The sequence below is a fragment of the Acinonyx jubatus genome, chromosome A2 (genome assembly GCF_027475565.1).
Source record: "Acinonyx jubatus isolate Ajub_Pintada_27869175 chromosome A2, VMU_Ajub_asm_v1.0, whole genome shotgun sequence".
Lineage (NCBI taxonomy): Eukaryota > Metazoa > Chordata > Mammalia > Carnivora > Felidae > Acinonyx > Acinonyx jubatus.
In genome coordinates, this window is record NC_069383.1 from 2,541,554 (window position 1) to 2,562,532 (window position 20,979).

A 20,979-nucleotide genomic window follows, 5' to 3' on the forward strand; every position below is an offset into this window, starting at 1 on the left:
GCGAGCCACAATGAACTCCGCGCAGGCCGCGGGGCGCCGGGGGCGCGGCCGGCTGCGGGGAGACCCCGACCCCGGTCACCTCGCGCCCCGAGGGAGGGAGGGGGCCTTCCCGGAGCCCCCCTCCCCCCGGAACCCGGGGAGAGGGGTGGCGCGGCCGGGGGAGGCGGCGGGGGCGGGGACGCGGAGGTCCCGAGCCGGCGGGGTCGCCGTGCGCCCGCGTGCGCGCGGGGCCGCCGCCGGAGAGGGGCCCCCGGAGCCCCCGCCGCGGGTCGCAGAGCCCCGAGCGCGCGGCCGCGCCTCGGCCCCCGTCCCTCCGGGGTGAGCGGTCGCCGCGGCCCAGGGCTCCGGTGCCGTGCGCGGGGCCGGGCCGGGCCGGGGACCGCAGCGGGGCTCCGACGGCCGGGACGGTCGGGCCCGGAGGGGGCGCGGCGCGGGCTCCGACGCCCCCCAGGCCGAGCCCCACACCCCCGGCCCCTCTCCCGGCCGCTCGCCGGGGACCCACGGCCGAGCCCGGCGCCCGACCACTCTCGCCGCCGCGCGCGCTGGCAGCATTTGAACTTCTGACCTTCTGTCAACTTCCCTCCGACGAACGGAACGAAAACAAATACTTTTTTTCCTTAGGCTAGTGGCCATTCCCGTTCCCAGCACAAAAGGACGGGGGAGGGGCAGCCAAGTGGGGGCGGGGTGCGGAGAGCCGGGCCGGGATTGCAGCCTGGACCCCACGAGTGTCCCCTGCGGCCGCAGATGGCCGCTGGGCAGTGCCGGAGGGTGTCCCTGGCGTACCCTGTCCTGCCCTTCCTTCTTCTCCCCTGCGAGAGCCGCGGAGGGGGCGGAGGCCGGGGTGGTAGGGGCAGGGCCGGGGCTGAAGGGGTGAAGCCGGACGCCTCCCAGGCCGCAGGGGCCGAGCCCTCCTCGAGGACCTGTTCGCCTGCCGGCCCCGCGCTTCAAACAGCCTCCCGGATTCTGTCCTCAGGCGCGCGTGTCCCTCCTCCCCCGGGGCGGGCTGGCCCTCCGCGGCTCTGTGTGTCTCTGTCCCCCTAATGTGACTGCCGCCCAAGTCCCTCAACCATGGCAAGACCGTCCCCAGTGGAACTTTCAGAGCAGTTCTGGAACGCATGAGCTCCTGGTTAATATTAACTCGGAGAGGGGGAAGCGCAGACAGACGCGCTCGCCCCGCAGGCGCGGGTGCCAGGCGCGGGTGCGGCGGCCGGGGGGCTCCGGGGGCAGGAGGCGGCCTCCGGGGCAGGGCCCGAGGGCCGCGCTAGGGACGGCCTGGGACGGACGCCACGCTGAACGGATTTGTGTGTGCGTGGCGGCCCGGCCCGGCGCGCAGGCGTGGGTTTGAGGAGGGTCCCCCTGTTTGGATAGGAGGGGTCTGTTTTCCCGGAGGGGGGGGGGAGGGCGTGGAGACAGGTGTGTGGGGACTGGGGGGGGGGGTCCCTTTTGAAGCGGGGACACCCCTCCCCCGCACTGGGGAAGCCGGGCGGCCCTGCTCGGGCTTCTGGGCACCGAGCGGCTGCGCAGACTGGAGAGGTGGCGGGGGCTCGGGCGCGGGGACCGACTCGGCCTCCGCCCACACAAAGCCCGGCCCGGCGGCCCCGCTGGGCTTCACGGTGGCTGCACCGAGCCGGGCTGGATTCGCGGCCCACGACCCAGCGAATCGCTCCCCGGCCCGGGCTTCCCGGCTCCGCCTGCGCCCGGCGCGCCGGCCGGGTGCACAGCGTCCCGCAGGCGCGCGCCGAGGCCTCGCGGCGCCCGGGGGAGGGCGCGTGGGGAGCGGGGGGCCAGCCGGGCCTGGCTCGGCCTGGGGCTACTCGCCGGGGGCCCTCCGCCTCGCGCCCGACTGGCGCAGCCCCGGGCGCTGGGGGGGTGGGGGGGGTGGGGGGCGCTGGCCCGCGGCCTCCCCATCCCGCCCGCCCCTCGCCAGCTGCCCCGTGGGGAACTGCGACAGCTCCGTCTGCCCCCCAGGAGGAGGGAGCCGGGGCGGCGCGGGGCCGGGGTGCGGGCCGTGTGCGTGTGCGTGCGGGTGCTGTGCGCCTGCGCAGCCGGCCTGCCAGCCCGGCTCCAAACTGACCCTGGTTTACTGATTGATTTTCATGTAAAACGCGTTCAATCCTCAGGATGACCTCACTCAAACTCTGCCCTTCCGACTTTTTTCTTTTTTTTTTTTTTTTAAGAAAACCGCTGTGACCTGTTACCGGGGAGCCCCAGCACCGCACCCCCCCCCCCCCGGCCAATTTGTTGCATGTTTAAGTCCACAAGCGTATTACTGGGTGTTATTACTGTCCGACACTCAGGACTTCTCCTGTTGCGCAACCTTCACCTCCCCCGGAGGCGCGGGCAGAAGACAGAAGTCCGCGCACGTCCCTGCCCGGCTCGGTAGGGGAACGGTCCCCACGCGGCCCACAGGACCCCTGAGCGGTCTTCTGTCCACCTCGCTCGCCGGGGTCCACAGCCCAGCCGGCGCCGCCTCGCTCTGCGGGAGGTCAACTTGAAATTGCCCTGCGTCCCGTGCGTCCGCGTGTCTTGGGGACGCCCCTTGGCGATCCTGTCACCACCGGTTCCCCTCCTTCGAGCCCCTCGCCCCACCATCAGCAGGAACGTCTGGGCAGGGAGGGAGTCCACACACAGGGCCGCCGCTCTGCCGTTCCTCGCATCCTTAGCTGAGTGTGACCGGAGAGATCCGCGGGGGCTCCCCCAAACCCCAGCTCCTCGTCACCCTGGCTCAGGTCACGCCTCTTCAGCGTCCCTGCGCTCCCGCAGTTTCCTCGGGGGTGGGGGGGGAGACGCCCCGAGGGCTCCAGGCCTCGGGCCTTTCTGCCTCCCCATCCCCCACCCCTCAGGCCCCACCTCCTCCCTCCACCTCTTAAGTTTGCTCTTCAAACTTGCAGGACGCCATTCTGCTCTGGGGCCAAGAAAACAAGAGGGGGGAAGGGAACAGGTTAAGGAAAACAAGAGACACCATCAGACCGCAGAAAAGCCGGAGAAAGGAGTTGTGTGGAGAAAAGGAATGCGGCTGTCCTGATAAAGAGTGTTTGTCGTCGGCCCGCCCGCACTGAAAATTATAGCTCACCTGCTTGCCCTTCAGTCGGCTCCCTCTTGCCCGTCCGGGCTATGGGCTCCCCGCCCCCCTCCCTGTCTCCCTTTGGCTGGATTCACGTCTCAGATAGGCACAGGGTAGGAGGGAGGGCCCCGAGATAACCCAGGGCTCTCCATTCTTAAGAAGCACACCGCATAGGTTCTGTTTCTACAAAGTTGCGCCCTGGGCCTCTCTCCAGCCTCCTGGGGAGGGCGTCCGGCCAGGGAGAAGGGTGGAGCCTGGCGCAGGTGTGGAGAAACGGGGCCACCGAAGGGGAGCTGGGGAGCAGAGGGCGCCTGGGGGGTGGGGGAGGGGGGAGTGGGCCACTGCCTTGGGGGCCTGGCCGGTCCTGCTGGTCCTTGTGTGAAACACGCAGTTCACTTGGTTCAAAAAGACTTCACCTTCTCAGGCCCATGGGCGCTGCGCTATGTCAGATTGTCGGGGCGAGGCCCTCGGTTCATCTGCAAAGAGGACCAGCCCCTCAGGCAGAGCCCCCCCCCCCACCCCCGCCACCGCCCACCGCATTGCCACCGCCGCCCAGGCCCCCCTCCCCCGCGTCTCCACAGGGCCCTGATCCGCAGGCCCCGGGCCAGGCAGGCCCTGCGGGGGGCCGGGACGGGTGGTGGGCCCAGACACTCACGTCTACGGGGTCCCCCTTCTCTCGACAGCGCTGTAAGGACAAACTGAACGCGTTGGCCATCTCGGTGATGAACCAGTGGCCCGGAGTGAAACTGCGGGTGACCGAGGGCTGGGACGAAGACGGCCACCACTCGGAGGAGTCGCTGCACTATGAGGGCCGCGCGGTGGACATCACCACGTCAGACCGAGACCGCAGCAAGTACGGCATGCTGGCGCGCCTGGCCGTCGAGGCCGGCTTCGACTGGGTTTACTATGAGTCCAAGGCGCACATCCACTGCTCCGTGAAAGCAGGTGAGGCTGCCAGCGGGGCCTGTTCCAGAGCCCCCGCCCGCCTCCCACCCACCCAGCAGCTCCAGATCTGCCCACGAGATGTCCCCGCTGCGCCCTGCAGCCTGACTCGAGGGAGGGAGACGCGGGGGGGGGGGGGGGAGGAGGCACCGTGGCAACGGCTCGGGTTGCTATTGTGGGAAGGGACCCTGTAGAGGTGCATCCCGCCAGCCAGGAATCGCCCCTGCTTTGAGGCCACCGAGGCCCAGGGGGTCTCCAAGCCCAGATGCAGAGGGCACAGGGCTTCCGGAGCCTCCCCCCACCCTGCTTCCGGAGCCCCCTCTGCAGGTGGCGAGACAGGGAGGGTGGGGGAGGGGACTCTCCCGGTGAGAGACTGAGCCCTGCAAGGTGAGCCAGCTCTGGCCTACATTCTTCCTCTCCTTCAGGGCTCAGGAATCAGGCGGCCCCCATCCAGCTCCCCAGCACAGGAGGGGCGCCCGGGGTGGGAGCCTCGGGCCTCTCCCCTCCCTGCTGAGCAGCTTGGATCCTAAACTAAGGCAACTCACTGGCTAAGCCTTTGGGGAGAGGCCTGGTGGGAGGTAATAAATCCAGTGGTTACCACTTCCAACATCTGGAGGCCGCAAGCCCAGAAGCATTCCCCCCCCCCCCCTTATTAGGAGCCAGCTGGGTGTCCCTGAGCCACAGGCAGGGCCAGGAACACCGATGGGAGCCTGCAGCTGTAGCCGGCCCTGGCTGTGAGGGGGACTTTCCTGGGCCTACAACGCCACACTCTGTCGCTGGCTAGGAACAGCCACGCCAGCAAGGCACTGTTCCCGCGGCAAACAGCCCAACCCGGAGGCTATTTATGCAGATGTCTGCATCTCAGCCTAAGGTGGTGCATTTAGCAGAGCAGTTCGCAGTGAATTTCGGAGGACCTGTGTCTTCCCCGCGCCGTCCCCCCACCCCCCGCCCAGTTTTGCCTGTTTGTCTCCTACACCGTATTTTAATAGCATGTGTTAGCAGAAAAACGCTCTCGAAGTGTCAAGACGCACTTCGTAGCTAAGGGAAATAGTGGCTTCTTATCACAACAGAAGGAAAAGGTGTGGAGGGGGCGGGGGGGGGGGTGCGGTGCGGGGCGAACGGCCAGAGAGGGAGGACGAGCAGGCGGCGCCCCCACTCCGCGGGACTCCCCGGGGAAGGTCGCGGCGGCGCTCGCGGCGGGCCAAGCCTGTCCGCGGGGTCCCCCTGGCGGGGGTCCCTAGAGGTCTCCTCGCAAGTGAGCGGTGGTAATCCCGCCCCAGGATCCCGCCCGGGGAGGGCAGACCCCCGGGGCGCGGAGAGCCGCTCATTGGCATTCGGCGCACACGGGCCGGGGCGCGGGGCGCTGCGTGTCAAGCAGGGTCGTGCGACTCGACGACTCGGGCTCGCCTGCGCCCCGGGTCGCATTCCGGGGGGCGACGGCGGGCCTCCAACGGCCAGGCCCGCACTTCATGCCGCAGAAACCGATGAGAAGATTAAAAACCCTGTGTAATTCCAGCAGGAAGATTCTTTCTCGCGATCTCTATTTGCAAAACGCATGATCCCGGAGATTGGAATGCAAAAGACACCAGGCCCTCCCCGCCCCTCCCCCGCGGCCCCCTGCGCGCCGCCCGGGCTCCGCGCATTGTCCTCGGGACAGTGAGCCTCAGAGAGCGACGGAGGGCTCGGGAAAGCGGGTAGTCAAGGGGCCTTGAGAACCGGCCGCTTCCAGCGCTCGAGCAGGCCCCGCCATTTAAAATTCAAATACACATCTTGAGCGCTTGGAAGAGGGAGGCCTGGCTGTGCAAATAGTGCTTGTGAGGCCCGGCTTCTGGAGAGCCCGCGTGTGAATCGCAGGGGGGCGGGGGTTGGGGTGCACCTGAGCAAATAGGGAGGGGGCGGCCGAGAGAGGGGATGAGGGAAATGGAAGTGGCCCCTCTTGCCAGAGTGTCTCCCAGTTATGGCAGAGACCACAATGACAATGCCGGGCCCTTTATTGGATTTTAATTAGAAAATCCACACAAGCCCCGGATTTTCACACCTCGGCCAATTCCCTGGAATGTTTGTCCAGTTGCTACAACTACTACAGCTATTTTGCACTCCCTGGCCACCCCCCTGCAACACCCCCCCCCCGCAACCGGCCGGCACCGAGGCCCCCGGCTGGGCGCTGGGGGGCGGGCAGGCGAGGGGGTCCCCGCGGCACAGCGCGGGTGCGGAGCGCACGAGGGGGCGCCGCACCCCGCGCCGGGGGCGGGAGGAGGAGGAGGTGCACCCCGGCGCCCGAGGGAGCTCGAGGAGGCTTCCTGAGGAATCTGAGTGGAGAGCAAATACCCCGCGAATTCAGGGCGAGGCCGGGTGTGTGCTGAGCCGGGGGATGGGGTGGGAGGAAGGCGGAAGGGAAGGAGTGTAACCGGCCTCCCGCCGGAGACGCCAGCCGACCTTTGTCACCTCCAGTCCAATCTTAAGAGAGCCGTTGAGGAATGTATCTGCAGCTGAACTTTGTCACCGAGGCGGCGGGGCCGAGGGAGAGGGGTCCGCGCCGGACCCGCCTGGACTCTCTCCCCGGAGCTGCGCGCGTCCCGAGTCTGGGGCGCGGGACCGCAGGCGGGGGCCCCTCCCCTCCCCCACCCTCCCCACCCCCACCCCCAGCCACCCCCCACCGCTCGGGCCTCCCTGCAGGCGCTCACCACCCTGTCCCCTCTTGTCTCCCTTCTCCTCCCCCCGCAGAGAATTCGGTGGCGGCCAAATCCGGCGGCTGCTTCCCGGGCTCGGCCACGGTGCACCTGGAGCAGGGCGGCACCAAGCTGGTGAAAGACCTGCGTCCCGGGGACCGCGTGCTGGCGGCCGACGACCAGGGCCGACTGCTCTACAGCGACTTCCTCACCTTCCTGGACCGCGACGACGGCGCCAAGAAGGTCTTCTACGTGATCGAGACGCGGGAGCCGCGCGAGCGCCTGCTGCTCACCGCCGCGCACCTGCTCTTCGTGGCGCCGCACAACGACTCGGCGGCCGGGGAGCTGGAGGCGCCGTCGGGCGCGGGGCCGCCGCCGGGGGGCGCGCCGGGGCGCCGGGCGCTCTTTGCCAGCCGCGTGCGCCCGGGCCAGCGCGTGTACGTGGTGGCCGAGCGCGGCGGGGATCGCCGGCTGCTTCCGGCCGCCGTGCACAGCGTGACGCTGCGCGAGGAGGCCACGGGCGCGTACGCGCCGCTCACGGCGCAGGGCACCATCCTCATCAACCGGGTGCTGGCGTCGTGCTACGCGGTCATCGAGGAGCACGGCTGGGCCCATCGGGCCTTCGCGCCCTTCCGCCTGGCGCACGCGCTCCTGGCCGTGCTGGCGCCCGCGCGCACGGACCGCGGCGGGGACGGCGACGGCGGGGGCGGCGGCCACCTGCCCCCGCCCGCGCCGGCTGCGCCCGAGGCGCCGGCTGCGGCCGACGCGCCGGGTGCCGCGGGCATCCACTGGTACTCGCAGCTGCTCTACCAAATAGGCACCTGGCTGTTGGACAGCGAGGCCCTGCACCCGCTGGGCATGGCGGTCAAGTCTAGCTGAAGGCCGGGGAGCCGGGGCGGGCGCGGGGGTGGGGGCCGGGGTGGGGGAGGGTGGGGGGGAGCGACAGCAAGGAACAGCAACAGACACGCGGAAAAGCGCACGGAATGAGACTTTAATTATAATAATAATTAATAATAATAATAATAAAGTAGGACAGTCCAAAGTAGACTATAAGGAAACAGAGACCCTGGGAAGTTTTGTCATTGTGTTTAGTTTATATATATATATTTTTGAATTTTTTTTGGTTGTTGTTTTATTTTGTTTTTTGTTGTTTTTTTTTTTTTTTTTTCACCTCTCCTGGCTATTTATTTGTTTGGTATGAATAGATGTTTTAAATAATATGAACCGGACCTTCAAGAGCCTTAAATAGTTTGTTTCTTGGATAATTTATTATTATCATGTGAACTGTACTCACGGGGGTGAAAGATTATTTTGTGAGGCCAAGCGACCTGCTCAGAGTCTATTTTTCTACATGTCCCTCGCCCTGACTTTCAGAAAGCCAACCTGCACACTCCATATCCCCTCCTTCGCCACACGCCTGCTTTTCGGCAAATGTAAACTGAAACATGCTTCGTGGGGGTCCACAAATTATATTTTTATACACAGAATTGTAAATTAGATTTTTTGAGAGATCAATACTTAACTGAATTACATTTCATTTTTGAAATAGTGTAAAATATGAAAATATATTATTTTAATTTAACTAGTTTGCAGCGTAGCGGCCACCTGGCGGGCTGCCTTCATGGCTTAATATTTGGTTCTCATCACCATTTTGGCCACATCCTTGGAAGTTGAGACTGTTACATGCACACGCACACGCACACACACACACACGCACACACGCACTGGTTTTGTTCTGTTTTTGTTTTTGTTTTGGACAAACTGGAAGAACTCTGTTATTTTTAACTTCAAAGAATTTATTAGAAAATAATATTTTTAAAAAGCGCACATAGTGATGAGCCCACAAGGACGGAGGCTGTAGTTTGTACAGAGAAAAACAAAGGATGTTTTTGCATTAATAACTTGAGAATTAACTGCTGTAAATTTACTAAAATGTATTTTTGAATATTTTGTAATAGTTTTATAGAAATAAAATGTACCACGCACAGACTGGTTAGTATATCCTAACTGAGAATTCCTGTCGCAGCCCCTCTTTTCTTTTCCTTTTTGGCTTCTCTGTCCGGGAACCTGGTGCTGACAGGAGTCCCCAGCGTTATATTTTTAGATGTGTTGCTTATACTGTGAATTCAGATCAGCTTAAGTAGGAAACCAAAGTAGGAAACCAAACCGACCCGTCTATTGTCATCGCTGGAGAAGCCTCAGCTCTGTTTGTATCTTGGTGCGCCCCCCAGGCCGGGGGTGCTGTGTGGGGGTGCCGCTCCGCCCCCACCGCCAGCCCCTTCACCGCCACCGCCCCGCCCTGCAGGCCCGGAGGAGGCGGCCCCGGCGGCATCGCCCAGAACCTTCTCCCCAGGCTCTGGGTAGCTGTGGGCAGGCCTCGTGCATGCCACGGGGAGGGCCGGGTCCCCCGGCCTGGAGGGAAGGAGGGCTCTAGCTGCTTTCTAAAGTACTGGGGGACGCCTTGCGGAAGGGCCCCCGAGGAGAGGGCCAAGTGTGGGTCTTCTGTGAGCCCCCAGGCCCTTCGTGGCAGAGCCCCTGAGGCACGCACACTGTCCACCCGCTCTGGGTGGGGGGCACCCTCCCTCCTCCCCCGTCACAGCTGCTCGCGTCAGGGCTTGCTGGGGTCCTCGGGCCTTGCTGAAGCTGTCAAATCCAAGCTGTCTGTCTGGAGTGGTTGTTAGGTGTAGACCCTTGTCCCGAGGGCGTGGTCCTCCTCTGGCGGGCACCCTGTGGTTGGTGTCCCGTGTCGGTGGGTCTGGGGGAAGGGGCCTTGGCCGTCACCCTCCGTGCTGTGGCGTACGGAAGGCCACGGTCGTGTCCGTGCCCTGGTCCAGGCGTCTAAGCCGGGTGCGCTAGGCGGGCACAGGGCCTCTCGGCAACGCAAGCCTGTCCAGAGGCCGGCCTGGGTCTGGGGAGCAGAACCGAGCCTGACAGCTCGGGGCAGGCCTCGGTCCGGCCGGGGCAGGGTGTGGACACACAGCTCCCAGAGGCAGGCCTGGCGTGGTGTCCGCGGCCAGAAACACGGGTCCCTGTGCCTCTTCCAGAAGGCCGGGGGCCTGGATGGACGGCACCAGGGACAGGGGCCCGGCGTGCGGCCCGGGGCTTGCCTGCTGTGGGCTTCCCAGGGGTCGGGCCCTCCGGGCAGGCGTGTCCTTGCTTTTTCTCTGTAAAAGACTTTTCTTTGGCCTTCTGGGTAGTTAGCAGGTGCAAGGCTTAGCACCCGTGGTGGAATGTGGTGGTTTGTGTTCCGTTGACTGTTCCCTTCTGAGTATGACCGGCGAGAGAGAACCAGACACACTGGCGGCGTGAAAGCTCCGACTTCGTTGACCGACTGACCGATTGGCGGTGTGGCCGGACGGGCCCGCGAGAGGACCCGAGCGCCGGCCGGGCCCCCAGGCCCCCCCCCCCCCGGTGACCGCCAGCGCTGGGGTGCCGGGGCCCTGAGCCGCGCCCCACCCTGGCCAGGCCTGGGGGCGCCCTCTCACTGCTCCCCGCCTCCCTGTGCCACATCTCAAGCCCCTTGCCCACCTCTGCGTTCAGAATAGTCTGTCTCGTGGCCAAGGAAAGGGAGCCACGTCGGAGAGGAGCTCCACACAGGGCGTCAGGACGGCGCCGCGGCGCCCCCACCCGACCAGGCGGCCGCTCCGCCTTCAGGGCCCACGGCGTGGAAAGTCTGTGCGAAGTGCCCGCAGGCTGTCGCCGCCAGCCTCGCTCCCGACTGAAACGCGTATCTATTCCTGTCGAAAGCGTGTATCACAATGTACTTGAAACCGTTATCTTTGTGCTCTATTGTTTGAACAATTAAAGAAGTTACAGAGACCTCTGTCTGCGATGTCTGCTCTGTGGCGGGATCCCTGTCTCGTGCTGTCACCTGCGCTCCCCCCCGTACTTCCCTGAGCTTGTGAAGAGGCGACCGAAAAGGTCTCATTGAGCGCAGACCACAGACCCCCTCGGTGGGCGGGTGTCGGGCCGTGGGGACTTCCCTTGCGGGGTGGGCACGTGACTCATATGTTTGGGGGAGCCCCTGGGGCTGGGGCGGGGGGTGGGGGGGGGAGAGACAGGGCTGGCCTGTCCTGGGGGAGGCCCTCGGCCGTCAGCATCACGCCCACATGGCAGACGGTGGCCAGACTCGCAAAGAGTGCCAGTTGGTTGCCAGACGTGACCGGGAAGTGACGAAGGGCCTGCGGTGCGGGGCTGGCTCTCCGGCAGCGATCTGGGCTCTCTGACGACCCATCCTTCAAAAGCACAGTTTCCTCAAAGGGGTTGAGAGGCCCTGGAAATGGACTTCCACGTGGCCTCCTATGAGCCGGTCTCAAAATACGCCCACGCGCTCCGCTGGAGGTATGTGTTTCGGTCAGGGTGGGGGGCGGGGGGAGGTTGGTTGGCAAATTATGGCCCCGGAGACAGATCCGGCCCTGGGCCTGTTTTTATTACAGCCCGTGAGCTGAGATTGGTTTTCCCCCATTGTTTTCATCGTCGAAAACGAAAAACCTCAAAGAGTATTTCATGACAGGTAAAATTAGGTGAAGTTCAGATTGCAGTGTCCATCCATCACGTTCTAGAACTGCCCCCACTCATCCCTTCACACGCTGTCTGTGGGAGCCCCTGGGCCCACACGTTGCATCAGAGACCACACGGCCGCAGAGCCCGAGATATTCACTAGCTGGGTCTTTACCGAAAGAGTCTGCCTCGTGTGGTCCGGGATGGGGACACGTAGGGTGTCGGGGAAAGCAGCCACACCGCGGGGACAGGAGGCCGGGGCTGGCACAGAGGAGGGCGTAAGCCATCGGGGCACAATCTGTCGCGATTCAGGTGATGACCCCACTCAGTTCCGCCCCTTACTCAGAGCCACAGGGAGGATGACAAATCCGGGGAGACCCGCCAACAGCCACTCGGACCCGGTGGTGTTAACGGGCAAACCTTAACGCTCGTCGGTGTGAGCGAAACCGGAAGGTCCGCGTAAGGTAGGGAAGGGGCGGGACTGAGAAGAGGAAGACGTCCGCGTCTGTCTCCCAACCCCACAGTGAGGAAACAGTAAGTCTGGATTTGAAGATAATCTTGTTCTCCAATTAAGAAGAAAATACCAGGCATTCGCATTTTCCTCTGTAACACGCTCTGGGGCCTGCCCCACGAGGCGGGGAATGCGGTTTGGAGCGTCACCTTTTCAGTGGGGATGTGTGGTTTCCGCGATGGGGGTGGCTGTGTTCCCAGAAAGGGGCAAGGTGGCTTAAAAGAGGGTGAAAACTCTGAAGACTGGAGGTAAAGCTCTGTTCTGCCCAGAACCCCAGGAAAGCATTGCCCGGAACAACAGGATGCTGGATTTCTGCATGCAGTCCTATTTATGCCGGCTCGGGGCCTCGCGACCGCTTCCAGGGGAAAGTGACACCCTCTCCCCAGACGCCACCCCTCGTCCCAGCCCGGAACCCCTCCTCCCGCCCCAGGAGAGCTCAAGGCCTCCCGCTGGGAACCCTGGCCCTTAAGGGCAGCGAAACAAACCCAGTGTCTCTGAAGGGAGCCTAGTGCTCCCGGGTCCCTGTGTCCACACCCCCCCCCCCCCCCCCACCGCATGGGGCAGGTGCCTCCACCAGACAGCACCCAGGCCCCTGGCTCAGCGCTGGGCCACCCACCAGGCAGGCCACGTGGGGGGGGGGGGGCGCCAAACTTGGCCTTGGCAGAGTGTTCGCATCAACACGGGGGCCGCTCACCTCGCCCTTCTGATGGCCGCGCCGGCCGCCCCCCCGCGTGCTCCCGGGGAGGGCTCCTTGAAGCCCGCCCCCCCCCCCCCGCGCCCTCCGCTGTTCAGGAGGCAGGAGGCCGGGGGTGGGCGCGGGAGGAGAGCCTGGGGGGGGGCACGGGGTGCTGGGTCAGGTGGCCCGCTGCCGGCGGCGCGGTCCTCCCCGCGGGTCCAGGACGGCGGGCCTTGAGCAGCGTCCCGCACCTGCAGCCTCCGGTCCCTGAGTGGAGTCGCAGCGCCCTCTGCGGGCCGCGGCGGGAGACGGTGGGGGCGCACCTGCCCGCGGACCCGCCGGTTTGAGCGGGCGGTGCCGGGTCCTATGCCTCCCTCCCCACCTGCGGGGACCCAACTCACAGCTCGGCGCCCCCCCCCCCCCCCCGCGCCCGGCGGGCCGGGCCGGGTCGGTCCTCGCTCTGAGGACCGCTGTATTCTCAGCGAGCAGCCGCCACCAAGGAAGCACGGAGGCGACTGTCCTGGAGAGGGGCAATGTGACCTCTCCACCGGATGCTGGGGGGGGGGCACCTCGTTCCCCCCCTCGGTGTTACCCGAGACCTGCCCCCCCCACCCAGGGCTGACCCCGCGGGGCCTCTGTGCCCTCACAGGGTGGGGAGGAGGTGACTCAAGGTCCGTGAGGCCCAGAAACACTCCTGTTTGAAGGCCAGCCTGTTGGGGTGTCCCACAGTCAGGCTCCACCTGGATCCAGGTGACACTAAGTCCGTGTACACGCGGAGGAAAAAGACAGCCTTACAGTCTGAAGGTTCTGGAGATAAAGGCACCCGATTCCCTGGGAACAGGTCCTCGAGGCCCACCTCGGTGGGGTGGATGCCATGAGACGCAGCTGCCCCCCGAGAGCCCGCGGCCCAGCCCGTGGTCCTCCCGGGGGGGGGGGGGAGGAGGGGACCGCGCATCCCCAACAGGGAGGAGAACCTTCCGCCAGCACAGGGGTCCCGCCCGGCTCCGCTGTGAGGAAAGCGCCCTCTCCCTGGAATCCAGGGCTGGCTGGCGCTTCTGCGGACTGGGACCGGGGACGGAGGGAAGGGCCGCCGTCCAGACCCTCTCTCCGAGCGTCCTCTCTGCCACAGAGCACGTTCTTCCGGGGCGCCCCCGATCAGAGCCCAGCGACCGGTCACTTAGACGCGGATCTAAGGCCACCACAAACCTCAGCGCCGCCCCTGGGCCTGGGTATCAGGAAACGTGTCCTTCTCAATTCTTCCTCTTTCTTAAGAGGTTTGGGGGGGAAACTTCTAATAGACCAGTGCGCACATCGAATGTCCGGCATCCTTTCCGTGCCGGAGTCGGCTGTACCTGTGTTAGACTGACCCACATATCACACCCACTGTCAGCAGCACAGCCTCAACCTACATACAGGCGTGTCCCCGAAGCGTAGTCTCTGACCAGGTGACTGATCTCAGGGCCCGCCCACGGGCCCTTCCGAGGTCTCCCCTCTGCGTCCACGCAGGGCTGTACCAGAGTGGGAGGAGGAAGCAGGGGTGGGGGGGAGGGCCTCTCAGGGCAGCAGGCAGGGCTCCGGGTCCTCGCGGGGCAGCCCCGGGGGGAGGGGCACGCTGTGTGGCAGACCCTTCCCCTCCCTGCCCCGGATTTCCCCTTCTCCCCCAGGGCTGAGGCTGGAGGGGCCAGGAGGAAGGGGGGTACCCAGCACGGGTGAGAGCCAACAGGGAAACTGAGCCAGCGTGCCCCGCGCCTGGGGACGCACATCATCAGGCAACAGCCACCGCCGTGGGAACATAAACACAAGAGCCACACTCCAAGGCGACACGTCAGCCAAGAGGTCGAAGCGGAGTCGGGACGCTTCCCCACCAGGGTCCTGGCCGTTCTGGACGTCAGCGGCGGCCCCCTGGCACAGGTGCACTGGGATCTGAGGGATTTGGATACATATGGGTTGGTTGTATTGTCTAGACTTTCCCAGCTCAACACACGGAGCACGCTTTCATTGCTCAAAAGAATAAACTTATTTTTAAATTCGCGGGGCCGAGATCCTGCCGCCGTCTTCACGCCGCTGTGCCCGCCCCCCCGGCCCCTCTCCTGCAGCCACTCACCTCTGCAGTTGGGATGCCCGCTCCCGTCCGCGCCCCCTGCACCTGCCCCGAGGGGGCAGGACGGGCGGCAGTGGGGGGGACCCGGGGGCGACCGACGCCGGACCCCGATGAGCCCGGCCCCTGCCCCGTCTCATCTCCTCCCGGTTCTGCCATTTTAAACAACCCAGTGCGGTGCCCCACGCCCGGACCCCCGCCCCCTGGGCCCCTGGACGCCTGCAGAGGCCTGAGCTGTGTCCCCAACGCCCGGCGGTGGCCACAACCGCCAGCCCAGCTGGAGTGCTGAGCTATTTATAGGCATGCTCCCATGTCGGTCCTAAAGACTAGGTGTTCAGTCAGAAAAGAACCTTTTTAGGTCAGGGAAATTAGTTTAAAAATACTTCTGTCTGCCCGTGAGTGTCCCAGGCAGAGGGACACACACCCTGCTGTCTCGAGCCGCCAAGGGGTGGCTTTCTCCCGGGGGACGTCCTAAAGGGGCAGCCCCGGGCGGCTCGCCTGTCCCTGTCGCTCCCCTCCAGCCGGCGGGCCAGCCGGCACACAGCCCCTGGCTCCTGGGGGCTGGGAGGCCTCCTCATCTCGCCCCACCTGCCCCTCCCACCACCCATGACCTCCACTTTCCTCTGCGACAGGTGGGGGCCGGGGCGCTCGCTCCCGCTGCTTCCCTTCCCACGCCACGGAAGGGGTACAGCTTCCTGGTGTGTGGACACACCCACACCTGGATAGTGTTTTCGGGTGTGGCTGTGTGCACCTGTGAGAGTGTACGTGTTGTGTGCACGTGAGCAAGTGTATGAGGTGAGTGTGTGTGTGATGCATGAGAGGTGTGGATAGAGTGTGCCAGCATGCGTGTGTGTGTGTGTGTGTGTGCGTGTGCATGCAAGGACCAGCCTTCCCGAGTTAGAAGGGCATTCCCGACCATGCCGGATGTCAAGGGCACCCAAACTCAGTAGGCGGGGGATAAAGCCGCCTTTCCTCCTGTAAGGAGAGAGCTTCGGCTATAAATACTACAGCCCTGGGGAATCAGACATCAAAGTCACTTCTTAAATATCAAATCCTTGTCTGAGAATAGGATTTGGGAGGAACGGAATGGGGAGGGGGGCAGCACGGGACAGGTAGCGTGGGGCTGGGGGCCCAGGAGAGGCAGGGGTGGAGGCAGAGGGGCACCCACAACTCCCGCGGGTGCAAACACAGCTAGGAGCGCCGGCAAGTGGTTCCATTCCTGCCCCTGTGTGACTGTCGGGAAAAATGGGGTGTGGACAGAGACGGCACTCGGGTTTTTACTTGGGGTCAACAGATAGGTTTGGAACTGACAAGGCTGCTGTAGGGGCTGCGGAAGGTCCTAGAGCGCTCACGCTCTTCAAGTTCCCTAGCACGATAGGGAAAACCCACATTAGGACACGCGGCACACTTAGAGAGAGCTTTCTCCCTCCCATCTTCATCACCAATAGGCATTCGTCTCTGCACGTTCCAGGGGACAAAAGGAAACCTTAAGGAAGCAAATGGTTGTTCCCAGATTGCACAGCCAAGGGGCGGAGCCAGGATTCGATCAATCGGCTTTGGAGCTCATGGCCGGTGTTGCCTCATCCACCCACCCAGCGCCAGGGGTGAGGGAGAGGGCGTCATTCTCCTACGTGGGGGTAGGACCACAGTGGAATTAATGTCGCTTTCGCACCACTCGGCCATAAGTCATCAAAGCCTCAGAATGTTATGTCTCCATCGGCTCGGCAATTCTACGGCATTAGAACTTATACCAAGGAAATGGCCAGGATTTCCGTGTGCCGTGGGTTCCAGCATGCTTTCCGCAGGAAAGCATTTGTGACTGTGCAAATTTGGGCCGCAGGTTCAATGCCCAACACTAAGGAATTGGGTGAATAAATTCGGGGGTAACATACAACTGAATGGGTTACCGTTACGACTACGCAAGAAGATGCAAAAAATATTCAACCTCACGGGAAGATAGTGACAACATATTATACGGTGAAAATCAGCTGGTTCCCAAACATTACGTACACTTTGGTCCCATTTGTGTGTGTGTATGTGTGGGGGGGGGGTGTGCATGTGTGTGCGTGCGCATGTGTGTGTATCAGAAAAAAGTTCGGCAGGATACACACTGAAATCTTACCAATGACGGTCTCTGGGTGCTGGAGTTACAAGTGACCTCCTTTTCTCTCTTTTATTACCTATATTTTCCACATTTGTCTCAGTGACAATTTACCACTTTGTAAGCAAAACAAACCATTTTAATTTGAAAACATTTAAGAAATTTTTTGTTCTATTTCCTCTCTAAATGCGTCCTAGTGACACTCGGTCACCAGTAAATCCTGGAACAGCCACCAAGATGCTGCCCCGGGGGGAAATCCTAGAGATTTGGGCGCCTGTGCATTTACTATTGCTTCTGGAATGTTCTAAATGATCAGGAGTCGTTCAGAGAAGCATCTTGTGGAGTTGGGGACGAAAACAAATGAGGCCACACATCCGTGAAGAGACGAGGCTCATATTACCAGGCTCAAGGCCAAGGCCCCCCAAAAAAGGCGTTTCCAAAATACCCTAATTGGTGGGAAAGTGCTTTTCCCCAGGAATAAGGCCACCCCCGCGGATGAGCACGGGGAGACTGGAGAGCCGGGGTCTGCTCTCAGCTCTGCACAGAGCAGGCCGCACAAGCCACCGTGGTTCCCGGGGCTCAGGGTCCCCGTGTGGGGTGAGGTCCAGTCCGGCTCCCGCACTCTGCACCTGCTGTCATCAGTATGGGGGCAGCGCTGGGACTGTCTCGCTCAAGGGTCTGTCCTCCGTGCCCATCACCGTGGGGAGGCCATGGGCAGGTATTCCGGAAGCGGTGAATTAATGAGTGAGCGAGTGAGTGAGTGAGCCAACAAATGAACGAAGGCGGGACCGCATCCTCGGGGACTGCGCGCTCGCCCGGCTTCAGGCCTTCCCCGGTAGGAGAGCGCCATCTGCTGGGCAGCCGGGACGCGCCAGTGGAGCGGGGAAGGCAGGATGCGGTTGTCATGGAGACGCGCTGCGCGCCCGCGGCGGCTTCATTGTCTGGGGGAGGAGACAGGGAGACCAGGAGGCCGCTGCGAGGACCCTGACCCCAGGACGCCGGGCGAAGGAAGGGTGGCGCAGAAGCATCGCCCCGGAAGTGGGAAGACCCCCTTCTTCCAGACGGAGGACAGGTGCACTGAGACTGTGCTCATGGGAGGGCAGTTTTCTGGGAGTCCCCACTGAATATAATTCCACGTTTCCCAAAGAGAAGGGGGGTTCAAAACACGGATTCACCACGAATTGGGGTTGTTTCTTCCTAAGACTCTTCATGACTAACTTCACAAATCAACACACCTGCCCACCCTGCTCGCGGATCAGGCGGGGAAACTGAGGGTGGAGGAGGGGCAGGGTCGGCCTCCAAAGTTTCCTTTTCCATCTGCAGAATGAGAGGTTGGCCTAGAATGATCTAGAGGCTTGCTCCCAAGACCCCAGGGCTCCAAATGCTGGTCTTGGGCCACCGTGCTGCGTGTCTGTCCCTGATTAGGAAAGGGTCTCCCTTCTCACCTGGGTGCCCCTGACCTCAACACCAGGAGTGTCACAGGCATGCTGGGGGCACGGACCTGGGACAACACACTTCAATCCCATCGGCCCTTCCAGTCAGTCAGGGTCACGCTCAGCACCACCTGTCTGTCACTGGCAGACGCGCGGCAGGCAGCAAGGGGCACCGGCTCTCACCTATGACGCTCCTAGAGCCACCGTTCTGGAAGGCTCTAACTTTTCTGCGCAGCCGAGCCCTGCCACCACTGTGGGCAAGTCCTCTGTGCTCTTGTGCAGGGTCTCAGAGAAAACTCTGCCTCTAACAACCGGGGCAGCAAGTGGGGGGTGAAATACGACCATTTCAGAGAGTTGAAGACCAAACGTAGCAAAAGAGAAAACACGTGAGACCTTGATTCAGCAATTCGAGCATCCGGAGCCCCTGTGAGGCTGGACAAGAGTGTTTATGGCAACACGACATATACCTAACTGGACGTAACCTGTATGTCCACCAACACGGATTCGGCTAATTACCTGGTTAGTCAAACCCCGTGGAATACTTTGCAGCAACGGAGAGCAGGAGCCTCAATCGGTACTCGTTGCCATGGAACCGGGCGTCCTACAGAGTGAAGGAAACAGTCATGAAAGCCCCGACATGCTCCCACTTCTCAGGTACAGAAGTGGAGCTTTCCTAGGCTTCAACCTAATATATGCGTACGAACCCATCTGGAGCGGCTGTCGTGAAAGTCCTCCTCAGTGGTACGCTTTCTGGTGACTTTTACTGTCTTTGTGTAGCAGAAAAGTTAAGGCACAGCCTTTGGGGTCAGCCAGACTCGGAGATCCCGTACGGACCGCCGTGACCCTCTCGAGGCTCCAGAAGGGCACGCAAACAGCTCACGACGCACAGGATCGTTCCACACTAAATGCGTAGGACGAACGCACGTGTGTTGCACGGCCCGGTGCTCGTGAGTGTCTGGTAAATGGTGGCTCTTCTATCTTTTACCCAAAGACGCCTGACCGAACCAGCAATGGCTCTGACAGCGTGGTCCCCCCGCCAACATTCCTCACGTGGCCGTTTGCCGATCCGCCAAGGCACTGAAGTCATCGGGAGGCCTCCCAGAATAACCACAAAATGTATACAACCGTCACAAGTGCCTGCGGGCCGATGGTGACTGTCAGAGGCACCGCGTCTCGGAGAAGGTCCAGGGAGGAAAGAAGGTACCCTCTCAGATTCGGTGAGACGCAATACATTGTAAATGGAGCTGATCCATCCAAATCCCTTTTCTAGAGAATTCTGTATCTGTTTTATAAAGAACAAGCAGAGGCACCTGGGTGGCTCAGAGGTTGAGCAACAGAGTCTTGGTTTTGGCTCAGGTCGTGATCTCAGGACTGTGGGATCAAGCCCCACAGCGGGCTCTGCACTGAACACGGAGGCTGCTCGGAATTCTCTCTCTCTCTCTCTGCCCCTTCCCCTCCCCACTCTGTGCTTTCAAAGCTCTCTCTCTCTCTCTCTCTCTAAAAAAGAAAGAAAGAAAGAAAGAAAGAAAGAAAGAAAGAGAGAGAGAAAGAAGGAAAGAAGGAAAGAAAGAAGAGAAAGAAAGAAGAGAAAGAAAAAGAAAGAAAAGAAAGAAGGAAAGAAAGAAAGAAGAGAAAGAAAAAGAAAGGGAAATAAGGAAAGAAAGAAAGAAAGAAAGAAAGAAGAGAAAGAAAAAAGAAGAGAAAGAAAAAGAAAGGAGAAAGAAGGAAAGAAAGAGAAAGAAAAAAAGAAGAGAAAAAGAAAAGAAAGAGAAAGAGAGAAGAGAAAGAAAGAGAGAAAGAAAGAGGAAAGAAGGGAGGAGGGAGGAAAGGAAGGAGGACCAGGAACCATAATGCCGTATCTTATAAAGTCGATGTGAACATTTATTTATTTACATACAGATATTCAAAATATGTACGGGGGGCGCCTGGGTGGCTCCGTCGGTTAAGCATCTGACTCTTGATTTCGACTCAGGTCTCGCAGTTCGTGGGTTCGAGCCCCGCCCTGGGCTCTGTGCCGACCGTGCAGAGCCTGCTTGGGACTCTCTTTTCTGCTCCTTCTCCGCTCACGCGTACCCTCACGCCTTCTTTTTCTCTCTCTCGGAATAAAAAAATAACCTTCAGGATTTTTCTCAAAAAGATGCGTGTATCTTGTGACCCACAGCCTGGGTAAAGCCTGGGGCTGACAGTTGAGCCACCAAGAAATCCAGCAGAGCCGCGTGAGGCTGGAGGTCCTGGCCCGCCTCCCCCCCCACCCCCCACCGCCCCCCCCCGGGGTCACCAGACACAGCTGCTTTCTGTTGAAGGAGCCACAGCTGGGCGGCCGGCCTCCAGCCACGTCGGTTTCTGGACCCCTCCATCCGCTTGGCACCCCGGGCGGACCAGGTGGCCCGCGGTGGGGACACAGCTCGGGCTCTGTCCCTTGTCGTCACGCGTGCCCCATCCGTGTGCTGCTCACTGCTGCGGGGTCTGTGACAGCTGGATTCCAAGGAGCCCCGAAGCTTCTCCCCTCACCCGATGCTCAGCAAACCCCCCCCCCCCCCCAGCAGACTGGACAAAAAAAGTCTTTCCCGGGGGTCTGTGGTCCCCAGGTGGGGCGTGGCCCACGGGCAGGTGGAAACCGCTCTCGCAGCAGCGCGGGGGGAGCCGGGGCTGACCTGAGTCAGTGGGCAGTGACCCGAGTGCCCCTGGGCGCCACACACAGCTCCGGGCCCCTGGACACGGCAGGAAAAATACAACAGGCACAGTTAATTCCCTTCCCGCCCCCGGTTTACTTACTTACAGGGTGAAGGGAGGCATGATCCACAAAATGGATAAATGACCGTGAGGCCACAGGACAGGCCAGGACGTCCACTTCCAGCCACGACACGGTGACCGCGCCCGGGGAGCCCGCCTCCGCCTTCCTCTGGGAACAGGTGCGGCTGCCATCGCACACTGCCAGCTCCAGGGTCACCTGGGCCACGTGCCCAGAGGAACGTTCCGGAGCTC

General features: G+C 62.2%; 1 protein-coding gene across 3 annotated transcripts; it reads left to right on the forward strand.

Annotated features, from left to right (window-relative positions):
* The first annotated feature begins 447 nt into the window (after positions 1–447).
* Positions 448–8,664, forward strand: SHH (sonic hedgehog signaling molecule). 3 transcript variants are annotated; one of them, XM_053217822.1, is made up of 3 exons: positions 448–3,177; positions 3,748–4,009; positions 6,731–8,664. In XM_053217822.1, exons 1-3 carry the CDS (start codon positions 3,115–3,117, stop codon positions 7,552–7,554), a joined length of 1,149 nt encoding a protein of 382 aa, XP_053073797.1. In that variant the 5' UTR covers positions 448–3,114; the 3' UTR covers positions 7,555–8,664. The 3 variants fall into 3 exon arrangements, with proteins under 3 accessions (XP_053073797.1, XP_026907054.2, XP_053073798.1); XM_053217823.1 differs by having other exon boundaries at positions 449–3,327; XM_027051253.2 differs by having other exon boundaries at positions 448–4,009.
* The last annotated feature ends 12,315 nt before the right edge of the window (positions 8,665–20,979 follow it).

What these genes read in the sequence shown, in the direction of transcription:
- SHH (XM_027051253.2), top strand. Translation starts at nt 3,493, where the DNA reads ATGGGCGCTGCGCTATGTCAGATTGTCGGGGCGAGGCCCTCGGTTCAT. An exon ending in CCACTGCTCCGTGAAAGCAG is followed by an intron (nt 4,010 to 6,730) that starts GTGAGGCTGCCA and finishes CTCCCCCCGCAG; the next exon opens with AGAATTCGGTGGCGGCCAAA.